Here is a 13,371-nt window from a genome sequence, read left to right as displayed (position 1 = left end):
ACTACCATCATCACCATCATCACATCACCATCATCACCACCATCATCACTACCATCATCACTACCATCATCATCACCATCATCAATACCATCACCATCATCACTACCATCATCACCATCATCACTACCATCATCATCACCATCACTACCACCATCATCGTCATCACTACCATCATCATCATCATCACTACCATCATCACCATCATCACATCACCATCATCACCACCATCATCACTACCATCATCACTACCATCATCATCACCATCATCAATACCATCACCATCATCACTACCATCATCATCATCACTACCATCACCACCATCATCACTACCATCACCATCATCACTACCATCATCATCATCACTACCATCATCACCATCATCACTACCATCATCACTACCATCATCATCACCATCATCAATACCATCACCATCATCACTACCATCATCATCATCACCACCATCATCACCACCCCCATCACCACCATCATCACTACCATCATCACTACCATCACCATCACCATCATCACTACCATCATCACCATCATCATCAATACCATCACCATCACCACCATCATCATCATCACAACCATCATCACCATCACCATCATCACTACCTTCACCACCATCATCATCGCCACCATCACCATCATCACTACCATCATCATCACCATCATCACTACCATCATCGTCATCACCATCATCATCACCATCATCAAAACCATCACCATCATCACTACCATCACCATCATTATCACTACCATCATCATCATCACTACCATCATCATCATCATCATCATCACTACCATCATCATCATCACCATCATCATCACCATCATCAAAACCATCACCATCGTCACTACCATCCTCATCATCATCATTATCACTACCGTCATCATCATCACTACCATCATCATCACCATCATCACTACCATCATCACCACCATCATCGTCATCACTACCATCATCACTACCATCACCATCATCACTACCATCATCACATCACCATCATCATCACCATCATCACTACCATCACCATCATCACTACCATCATCACCATCATCATCATCAATACCATCACCATCATCACAACCATCACCACCATCATCATCATCACAACCATCATCACCATCACCATCATCACTACCTTCACCACCATCATCATCGCCACCATCACCATCATCACTACCATCATCATCACCATCATCACTACCATCATCGTCATCACCATCATCATCACCATCATCAAAACCATCACCATCATCACTACCATCACCATCATTATCACTACCATCATCATCATCACTACCATCATCATCATTATCACTACCATCATCATCACCATCATCAAAACCATCACCATCGTCACTACCATCCTCATCATCATCATTATCACTACCATCATCATCATCACTACCATCATCATCACCATCATCACTACCATCATCATCACCATCACTACCACCATCATCGTCATCACTACCATCATCACTACCATCCCCATCATCACTACCATCATCATCATCACTACCATCATCACTACCATCACCATCATCACTACCATCACCATCATCACTACCATCATCACTACCATTATCATCACCATCATCACATCACCATCATCACTACCATCATCATCATCACTACCATCATCATCATCATCACTACCATCATCACTACCATCATCACTACCATCATCATCATCACTACATTCATCATCACCATCATCATCATCACCATCATCATCATCACTACCATCATCATCATCATCACTACCATCATCACTACCATCATCACTACCATCATCATCATCACTACATTCATCATCACCATCATCATCATCACCATCATCATCATCACTACCATCATCACCATCATCATCATCACTACCATCATCACTACCATCATCACCATCATCACTATCATCTTCACCATCACCGTCATCACTGCCATCATCATAACCAATACGATCATCACTACCATTATTACCATCACCATCATCACTACCATCACCATCATTGTTACCATCACCATCATCACTACCATTACCATCACTACCATCATCATCATTATCACCATCATCACTACCGTCTCCATCACCATCAACACTACCATCACCACCATCATCATCATCACCACCATCATCATCATCACTACCATCATCATCACCATCAGCATCACTACCATCATCATCACCATCACTACCATCACTATCATCATCATCACCATCATCACTACCATCACCATCATCACTACCATCATCACCATCAACATCATCACTACCATCATCATCACTACCATCATCATCATCATCAACAAGAAGGGAATCAGGTGTTCGACTAAGGGACTTGATAGTACCCAAAACATTTCTTATCCTAGGACTCCTGAAGTGGTTTTTTGTCTGTTTGTTGTACTGTAGTTGACCACCTACAAGCCAACTGAGTAGAGATGAGTTTCTTGATCAAGTCACAGCGATCATTGAAGGGCAATGCCCTGTTAAAATTCTCTCTCTTTATAGATTGATTTATACCATTAGTGCTGCGCTTGTCCATTTCTCTTCTGTCTTTAAAACCCCTGTTCTGTCCACTCTGAATCAGTCTGATATCTGTTTAGCCAGCTGGTGCTGCATTTATGGGACAGCATTGTCCTCGTGTCTTTCATCATGTTGCAGATATCTCACGGAGTTTGTGGATCTGGGAAACGTGTCTGCGTTGAGAACATTCAGGGTCCTCCGAGCGCTGAAAACCATCTCTGTCATTCCAGGTGAGAGAAACTATTTTCTTCTGTTCTGTCTGTGGACATTTTACTGTAAATGCAAGCTGATAGGTGTGAAGCCTTGCAGGACATTGTACTGTAATGCTAGCTGATAGGTGTGAAGTCTTGCAGGACATTGTACTGTAAATACTAGCTGATAGGTGTGAAGCCTTGCAGGACATTGTACTGTAAATGCTAGCTGATAGGTGTGAAGCCTTGCAGGACATTTTACTGTAAATGCTAGCTGATAGGTGTGAAGCCTTGCAGGACATTGTACTGTAAGGCTAGCTGATAGGTGTGAAGCCTTGCAGGACATTTTACTGTAAATGCTAGCTGATAGGTGTGAAGCCTTACAGGACATTGTAATGTAATGCTAGCTGATAGGTGTGAAGCCTTTCAGGACATTGCACTGTAAATACTAGCTGATAGGTGTGAAGCCTTGCAGGACATTGTACTGTAATGCTAGCTGATAGGTTTGAAGCCTTGCAGGGCATTGCACTGTAAATACTAGCTGATAGGTGTGAAGCCTTGCAGGACATTGCACTGTAAATACTAGCTGATAGGTGTGAAGCCTTGCAGGACATTGCACTGTAAATACTAGCTGATAGGTGTGAAGTCTTGCAGGACATTGTACTGTAAATACTAGCTGATAGGTGTGAAGCCTTGCAGGACATTGTACTGTAAATGCTAGCTGATAGGTGTGAAGCCTTGCAGGACATTTTACTGTAAATGCTAGCTGATAGGTGTGAAGCCTTGCAGGACATTGTACTGTAAGGCTAGCTGATAGGTGTGAAGTCTTGCAGGACATTGTACTGTAAATGCTAGCTGATAGGTGTGAAGCCTTGCAGGACATTTTACTGTAAATGCTAGCTGATAGGTGTGAAGCCTTGCAGGACATTGTACTGTAAGGCTAGCTGATAGGTGTGAAGCCTTGCAGGACATTTTACTGTAAATGCTAGCTGATAGGTGTAAAGCCTTGCAGGACATTGTACTGTAATGCTAGCTGATAGGTTTGAAGCCTTGCAGGACATTGTACTGTAAATGCAAGCTGATAGGTGTGAAGCCTTACAGGACATTGTAATGTAATGCTAGCTGATAGGTGTGAAGCCTTGCAGGACATTGCACTGTAAATACTAGCTGATAGGTGTGAAGCCTTGCAGGACATTGTACTGTAATGCTAGCTGATAGGTTTGAAGCCTTGCAGGGCATTGCACTGTAAATACTAGCTGATAGGTGTGAAGCCTTGCAGGACATTGCACTGTAAATACTAGCTGATAGGTGTGAAGCCTTGCAGGACATTGCACTGTAAATACTAGCTGATAGGTGTGAAGCCTTGCAGGACATTGTACTGTAATGCTAGCTGATAGGTGTGAAGCCTTGCAGGACATTGTACTGTAAATGTTAGCTGATAGGTGTGAAGCCTTGCAGGACATTGTACTGTAATGCTAGCTGATAGGTTTGAAGCCTTGCAGGGCATTGCACTGTAAATACTAGCTGATAGGTGTGAAGCCTTGCAGGACATTGCACTGTAAATACTAGCTGATAGGTGTGAAGCCTTGCAGGACATTGCACTGTAAATACTAGCTGATAGGTGTGAAGCCTTGCAGGACATTGTACTGTAATGCTAGCTGATAGGTGTGAAGCCTTGCAGGACATTGTACTGTAAATGTTAGCTGATAGGTGTGAAGCCTTGCAGGACATTGTACTGTAATGCTAGCTGATAGGTGTGAAGCCTTGCAGGACATTGTACTGTAATGCTAGCTGATAGGTGTGAAGCCTTGCAGGACATTGTACTGTAAGGCTAGCTGATAGGTGTGAAGCCTTGCAGGACATTTTACTGTAAATGCTAGCTGATAGGTGTGAAGCCTTACAGGACATTGTAATGTAATGCTAGCTGATAGGTGTGAAGCCTTGCAGGACATTGCACTGTAAATACTAGCTGATAGGTGTGAAGCCTTGCAGGACATTGTACTGTAATGCTAGCTGATAGGTTTGAAGCCTTGCAGGGCATTGCACTGTAAATACTAGCTGATAGGTGTGAAGCCTTGCAGGACATTGCACTGTAAATACTAGCTGATAGGTGTGAAGCCTTGCAGGACATTGCACTGTAAATACTAGCTGATAGGTGTGAAGTCTTGCAGGACATTGTACTGTAAATACTAGCTGATAGGTGTGAAGCCTTGCAGGACATTGTACTGTAAATGCTAGCTGATAGGTGTGAAGCCTTGCAGGACATTTTACTGTAAATGCTAGCTGATAGGTGTGAAGCCTTGCAGGACATTGTACTGTAAGGCTAGCTGATAGGTGTGAAGTCTTGCAGGACATTGTACTGTAAATACTAGCTGATAGGTGTGAAGCCTTGCAGGACATTGTACTGTAAATGCTAGCTGATAGGTGTGAAGCCTTGCAGGACATTTTACTGTAAATGCTAGCTGATAGGTGTGAAGCCTTGCAGGACATTGTACTGTAAGGCTAGCTGATAGGTGTGAAGCCTTGCAGGACATTTTACTGTAAATGCTAGCTGATAGGTGTAAAGCCTTGCAGGACATTGTACTGTAATGCTAGCTGATAGGTTTGAAGCCTTGCAGGACATTGTACTGTAAATGCAAGCTGATAGGTGTGAAGCCTTACAGGACATTGTAATGTAATGCTAGCTGATAGGTGTGAAGCCTTGCAGGACATTGCACTGTAAATACTAGCTGATAGGTGTGAAGCCTTGCAGGACATTGTACTGTAATGCTAGCTGATAGGTTTGAAGCCTTGCAGGGCATTGCACTGTAAATACTAGCTGATAGGTGTGAAGCCTTGCAGGACATTGCACTGTAAATACTAGCTGATAGGTGTGAAGCCTTGCAGGACATTGCACTGTAAATACTAGCTGATAGGTGTGAAGCCTTGCAGGACATTGTACTGTAATGCTAGCTGATAGGTGTGAAGCCTTGCAGGACATTGTACTGTAAATGTTAGCTGATAGGTGTGAAGCCTTGCAGGACATTGTACTGTAATGCTAGCTGATAGGTTTGAAGCCTTGCAGGGCATTGCACTGTAAATACTAGCTGATAGGTGTGAAGCCTTGCAGGACATTGCACTGTAAATACTAGCTGATAGGTGTGAAGCCTTGCAGGACATTGCACTGTAAATACTAGCTGATAGGTGTGAAGCCTTGCAGGACATTGTACTGTAATGCTAGCTGATAGGTGTGAAGCCTTGCAGGACATTGTACTGTAAATGTTAGCTGATAGGTGTGAAGCCTTGCAGGACATTGTACTGTAATGCTAGCTGATAGGTGTGAAGCCTTGCAGGACATTGTACTGTAATGCTAGCTGATAGGTGTGAAGCCTTGCAGGACATTGTACTGTAAGGCTAGCTGATAGGTGTGAAGCCTTGCAGGACATTGTAAAGCTGATAAATATAACCTGTAGGTCAAAGACAATCACAGGACAATCTCTAACTCATCTCTTGTCTACTGGAAATCTAAGACACTGTTTAACTGTCAAGTCTATTGGGGACATTGTATAATCTATTGTGTGTCTCCCTCAGGCCTGAAGACCATCGTTGGTGCTCTGATCCAGTCAGTGAAGAAGCTTGCCGACGTGATGGTCCTGACTGTGTTCTGCCTGAGCGTGTTCGCTCTCATCGGCCTGCAGCTCTTCATGGGCATCCTGCGGCAGAAGTGCGTCCGTAGCGCGGCACACTGCGTCAACTCGTCATACAACGTCAACGACACCTTCACCTGCAACAACAGGACCTGGAGCTCCATGAACGACTTTGTCACCAATGAAGGTTTTTGTTGGGGGGGGGTCATGTCCTTTCGGTCTGTTCTGCGCTGTAGGCACGGCCAGTTTGGAAGCCTTTTTTAAGGCCAATACGAGTGCAAGGGATATGACACACTAAATATGAATTGGTATGCTGCAATATAAAATTACACTCAGTACTGTAATTGGTCAGTTGGTAGAGGATGGTGCTTGCAAAGCCAAAATTGTGGGTTCAATTCCCGGAGTCATATGTCTTCTGCATTTAACCCAACACTCTTAGACTGTAAGTTGCTTTTGAAAAAATTGTCTGCTCAATGGCATGTATAAGGTAGGCGGGCGGGTGCACAGTGATGATGGGTCAAAGCTGTAGTGTGTATTACTGGGGCGGCAGGTAGCCTAGTGGTTGGAGCGTTGGGCCAGTAACTCAAAAGGTTGCTCGTTCAAAATCCCCGTGCTGACATGGTACAAATCTGTAATTCTTCCCCTGAACAAGGCAGTGAGCCCACTGTAAATAATATTTTTTTTCTTAACTGACTTGCTTAGTTAAATAAGGGTTAAATTAAAATAAAATTACGGTTAGGTTACTGGCCGCTGGAACGACCAACTCAGGAACTCTCAATCGGTTGGACCATTTAAAGCAGGTCTCAAGACTGTATTGTTTTTATTACCTTAGTTGTATGTATGTATTGTGTATAAATCATGTTCCTAATCTGCTTTTCAGATAATTTCTACAAAGTTGAAGGAGCAAAGGATGCCTTAATTTGTGGATATGGACAAGATGCAGGGTAAGTCAGCTGTTGTACTGGCTATTGCATAATGTTGTTCTTCTACATAACATCTGCTTGTGAATAGTGGACTGTTAGTGAGGGTAAAGCTGTTAGTGAGGGAAAAGCTGTTAGTGAGGGAAAAGCATAGTGAACTGTTAGTGAGGGTAAAGCTGTTAGTGAGGGTAAAGCATAGTGAACTGTTAGTGAGGGTAAAGCTTAGTGAACTGTTAGTGAGGGTAAAGCTGTTAGTGAGGGTAAAGCATAGTGAACTGTTAGTGAGGGTAAAGCATAGTGAACTGTTAGTGAGGGTAAAGCATAGTGAACTGTTAGTGAGGGTAAAGCTGTTAGTGAGGGTAAAGCGTGATGGGCAGCAAACAATTATTTGTACTACACTAGTCCAGACAGGACAAAGCTAGAGCTCCTCCCAAGCCATATTCAAATGCATAGTGTCAGGGTATAGCCTTAGCCCCTAGCATGTCAGGGTATAGCCCCTAGCATGTCAGGTTATAGCCCCTAGCATGTCAGGTTATAGCACCTAGAATGTCAGATTATAGCCCCTAGCATGTCAGGTTATAGCCCCTAGCATGTTAGGATATAACCTCTAGCCCCTAGCGTGTCAGGGTATAACCTCTAGCCCCTAGCATGTCAGGTTATAGCCCCTAGCATGTCAGGGTATAGCCCCTAGCATGTCAGGTTATAGCACCTAGCATGTCAGGTTATAACCCCTAGCATCTCAGATTATAGCCCCTAGCATGTCAGGGTATAGCCCCTAGCATGTCAGGGTATAGCACCTAGCATGTCAGGTTATAGCCCCTAGCATCTCAGATTATAGCCCCTAGCATGTCAGGGTATAGCCCCTAGCATGTCAGGGTATTGCCCCTAGCATGTCAGGTTATAGCCCCTAGCATGTCAGGTTGTAGCCCCTAGCATGTCAGGTTATAGCCCCTAGCATGTCAGGGTAGAGCCCCTAGCATGTTAGGATATAACCTCTAGCCCCTAGCGTGTCAGGGTATAACCTCTATTCCCTAGCATGTCAGGTTATAGCCCCTAGCATGTCAGGTTATATCCCCTAGCATGTCAGGTTATAGCACCTAGCATGTCAGGTTATAGCACCTAGCATGTCAGATTATAGCACCTAGCATGTCAGGGTATAGCCCTGGCATGTCAGGTTATAGCCCCTAGCATGTCAGGTTATAGCCCCTAGCATGTCAGGTTATAGCCCCTAGCATGTCAGGTTATAGCCCCTAGCATGTCAGGTTATAGCACCTAGCATGTCAGGGTATAGCACCTAGCATGTCAGGGTATAGCCCTAGCATGTCAGGGTATAGCACCTAGCATGTCAGGTTATAGCCCCTAGCATGTCAGGTTATAGCACCTAGCATGTCAGATTATAGCACCTAGCATGTCAGGTTATAGCCCCTAGCATGTCAGTTTATAGCCCCTAGCATGTCAGGTTATAGCCCCTAGCATGTCAGGTTATAGCCCCTAGCATGTCAGGTTATAGCCCCTAGCATGTCAGGTTATAGCCCCTAGCATGTCAAGTTATAGCCCCTAGCATGTCAAGTTATAGCACCGAGCATGTCAGATTATAGCACCTAGCATGTCAGGGCCCCTAGCAGTCCTGTCTTGTCAGGGGCTGTTGAACAGAAGTTTACGTCGTGATAAATCACTAGCTCTAGAAGGTACTACCTTCTAAGTGTGGACTGTTGAGCAGCCTTCCCAGCCTGCCTTCCCAGCTGGGGTAGGGGGAGGAACTGAGGGTTGGAGGGTGTGTCCTTTTACGATGTAATAATTTAAAAAAATCAATGACGCTGTCGTGTCTTTGGCTATGCCGGATTAAGTGATATGACATGCTATTCTATAAAATAATTTATCCGTAATGAATATTACCTGATTGAGCTAATCATGTAAATATAATTAACTAGAGAGTCGGGGCACCACGAAACAATATTTATAGAGCTGTTATCTTCCGAATAAACTCTTAAACACCTAGTAATATTTTACATCAATAGCAGTCCATATTAATCGTCACCTTAATTCAGTCTCTCATCTGAAAGTTGTAAATGATTGGTTATCTGCACAAACCCTGGCTAACAAGTTGAATCAGCAATACAAAATTGGGTTGAATTATTTATTTACTAAATACCTAACTAATTACACATACACATAATTAAATCATAACTTGATTACAAATTACGTCATAAAGGAACACGTCCCTGGCGGGCGGAACAGATATGACAGCTTGTTACACAAAAGAAAAGGGGCTGTGTTTGAGTGAAAGAGCGGGAAGACTGAGGAACAAAGGGAAGAAGCTGGGCTATCGTAAATACAGTATCTTATGCATTCTAAATTAACGCCCATTTGGAAAAGGAAAATGCAATAAATATTTACTCTGAGCAGCGCTTCGGTAGGTTGGTGGTAGATGGAAGGCCGTGTTGCCCAACCGAGTCCTTTGAAGAATGTCTCTGGTGGTCAATTGGATACGTTGTAGTAATGTTGTTGTGTGATAGACAGGATACTCTGTCTGTTCCTTCCCAACCCTCGTTTGCATCTGCTGTTGCTAACTCAACGGCTAGGAGATATCACTTTGTAGTGAATAAGAGTTCAATGTTCATACCATTCGCAACCAAAGCTGACGCTGATGTTTACTTCGTTCTGTAGTTATTATCTGAACCATTCTGACATCGGACCGTCGTCCTCACATCCTCAGAACAGGAGGTTACATTGTCGTCAAGGCTTTATATAGGAAGGGAGAGGAGGGCGTGTTTGAAAAGTTTTATAGCCTTCACAGGGGCGGGCCACTGATTGAGCAGAGCCCTACTTTATGAAAATACAAATCTCACATTTTAGAAGCTAAAATCACATTTCATCCCATCATGAATAATTTCATATTCAAACATTTAAATTGAACAACAATTCCATGTGAATCCGATAACTCTGATGTGTAGACTTTCCACTGTAGAGTTTATGTAATCTTATCATTGATGAGAATGTCTCAGATGACAACCGAACTGACATCATATTCATTAAGTACCACCGCATATGTTCAATTGTTCGGATTACCAGAATATAGTTCATTTCCCCCCACCTTCTGATGTTCCCAGAATCTCTATGTTAACCAAAGGGGTTTGCAAATGTAACATCAGTAGGGTAGAGAGAGGAAAAAGGGGGAAAGAGGTATTTATGACTGTCATAAACCTAATCCCCCAGGGATGTATGGTAGCTGGACTGCAGAAACCCTACTCACACTACTGCAGAAACCCTACTCACACTACTGTATAGGACTACCTCCTACTGCAGAAACCCTACTCACACTACTGTATAGGACTACCTCCTACTGCAGAAACCCTACTCACACTACTGTATAGGTCTACCTCCTTCTGCAGAAACCCTACTCATACTACTGTATAGGTCTACCTCCTGCAGAAACCCTACTCACACTACTGTATAGGTCTACCTCCTTCTGCAGAAACCCTACTCACACTACTGTATAGGACTACCTCCTACTGCAGAAACCCTACTCACACTACTGTATAGGACTACCTCCTACTGCAGAAACCCTACTCACACTACTGTATAGGACTACCTCCTTCTGCAGAAACCCTACTCACACTACTGTATAGGACTACCTCCTACTGCAGAAACCCTACTCACACTACTGTATAGGACTACCTCCTACTGCAGAAACCCTACTCACACTACTGTATAGGTCTACCTCCTACTGCAGAAACCCTACTCACACTACTGCAGAAACCCTACTCACACTACTGTATAGGACTACCTCCTACTGCAGAAACCCTACTCACACTACTGTATAGGACTACCTCCTACTGCAGAAACCCTACTCACACTACTGTATAGGACTACCTCCTACTGCAGAAACCCTACTCACACTACTGTATAGGTCTACCTCCTACTGCAGAAACCCTACTCACACTACTGTATAGGACTACCTCCTACTGCAGAAACCCTACTCACACTACTGTATAGGTCTACCTCCTACTGCAGAAACCCTACTCACACTACTGCAGAAACCCTACTCACACTACTGTATAGGTCTACCTCCTGCAGAAACCCTACTCACACTACTGTATAGGTCTACCTCCTTCTGCAGAAACCCTACTCACACTACTGTATAGGACTACCTCCTACTGCAGAAACCCTACTCACACTACTGTATAGGTCTACCTCCTACTGCAGAAACCCTACTCACACTACTGTATAGGACTACCTCCTACTGCAGAAACCCTACTCACACTACTGTATAGGTCTACCTCCTACTGCAGAAACCCTACTCACACTACTGTATAGGACTACCTCCTTCTGCAGAAACCCTACTCATACTACTGTATAGGACTACCTCCTACTGCAGAAACCCTACTCACACTACTGTATAGGACTACCTCCTTCTGCAGAAACCCTACTCATACTACTGTATAGGACTACCTTACCTTCTACTGCAGAAACCCTACTCACACTACTGCATAAACCCTACTCATACTACTGTATAGGTCTACCTCCTTCTGCATAAACCCGACTCACACTACTGTATAGGACTACCTCCTACTGCAGAAACCCTACTCACACTACTGTATAGGACTACCTCCTACTGCAGAAACCCTACTCACACTACTGTATAGGACTACCTCCTACTGCAGAAACCCTACTCACACTACTGCAGAAACCCTACTCACACTACTGTATAGGTCTACCTCCTTCTGCAGAAACCCTACTCACACTACTGCAGAAACCCTACTCACACTACTGCAGAAACCCTACTCACACTACTGTATAGGACTACCTCCTTCTGCAGAAACCCTACTCATACTACTGTATAGGACTACCTCCTACTGCAGAAACCCTACTCACACTACTGTATAGGACTACCTCCTACTGCAGAAACCCTACTCACACTACTGCATAAACCCTACTCATACTACTGTATAGGTCTACCTCCTTCTGCATAAACCCGACTCACACTACTGTATAGGTCTACCTCCTACTGCAGAAACCCTACTCACACTACTGTATAGGACTACCTCCTTCTGCAGAAACCCTACTCACACTACTGTATAGGACTACCTCCTACTGCAGAAACCCTACTCACACTACTGTATAGGACTACCTCCTACTGCAGAAACCCTACTCACACTACTGTATAGGTCTACCTCCTACTGCAGAAACCCTACTCACACTACTGTATAGGTCTACCTCCTACTGCAGAAACCCTACTCACACTACTGTATAGGTCTACCTCCTACTGCAGAAACCCTACTCACACTACTGTATAGGACTACCTCCTTCTGCAGAAACCCTACTCATACTACTGTATAGGACTACCTTCTACTGCAGAAACCCTACTCACACTACTGCATAAACCCTACTCATACTACTGTATAGGTCTACCTCCTTCTGCATAAACCCGACTCACACTACTGTATAGGACTACCTCCTACTGCAGAAACCCTACTCACACTACTGTATAGGACTACCTCCTACTGCAGAAACCCTACTCACACTACTGCAGAAACCCTACTCACACTACTGCAGAAACCCTGTTCCTGTTCTGTCAGGTTAGATGGTCCCTGTTCTGTCAGGTTAGATGGGTCCTATTCTGTCAGGTTAGATGGTCCCTGTTCTGTCAAGTTAGATGGTCCCTGTTCTGTCAGGTTAGATGGGTCCTATTCTGTCAGGTTAGATGGTCCCTGTTCTGTCAAGTTAGATGGTCCCTGTTCTGTCAGGTTAGATGGGTCCTATTCTGTCAGGTTAGATGGTCCCTGTTCTGTCAAGTTAGATGGTCCCTGTTCTGTCAGGTTAGATGGGTCCTGTTCTGTCAGGTTAGATGGTCCCTGTTCTGTCAGGTTAGATGGTTCCTGTTCTGTCAGGTTAGATGGTCCCTGTTCTGTCAAGTTAGATGGTCCCTGTTCTGTCAGGTTAGATGGTTCCTGTTCTGTCAGGTTAGATGGTCCCTGTTCTGTCAGGTTAGATGGGTCCTGTTCTGTCAGGTTAGATGGTCCCTGTTCTGTCAGGTTAGATGGGTCCTGTTCTGTCAGGTTAGATGGGTCCTGTTCTGTCAGGTTAGATGGTCCCTGTTCTG

General features: G+C 44.1%; 1 protein-coding gene across 1 annotated transcript in view; it reads left to right on the top strand.

The window, feature by feature from the left end:
- The window catches only part of LOC118371447 (sodium channel protein type 4 subunit alpha-like), a 120,724-nt gene that overhangs the window by 38,796 nt on the left and 68,557 nt on the right, over nt 1-13,371 (top strand). Inside the window, exons 5-7 of the mRNA XM_052477394.1 lie at nt 2,670-2,761; nt 6,293-6,535; nt 7,229-7,292. Of these exons, the coding sequence (XP_052333354.1) occupies nt 2,670-2,761; nt 6,293-6,535; nt 7,229-7,292 (399 nt within the window). The remainder of the gene's footprint in view (nt 1-2,669; nt 2,762-6,292; nt 6,536-7,228; nt 7,293-13,371) is intronic.

Source organism: Oncorhynchus keta, chromosome 23 (genome assembly GCF_023373465.1).
Source record: "Oncorhynchus keta strain PuntledgeMale-10-30-2019 chromosome 23, Oket_V2, whole genome shotgun sequence".
Lineage (NCBI taxonomy): Eukaryota > Metazoa > Chordata > Actinopteri > Salmoniformes > Salmonidae > Oncorhynchus > Oncorhynchus keta.
Note: the sequence above shows the minus strand (reverse complement) of the source record. Positions and strands in the feature narration are given on the sequence as shown.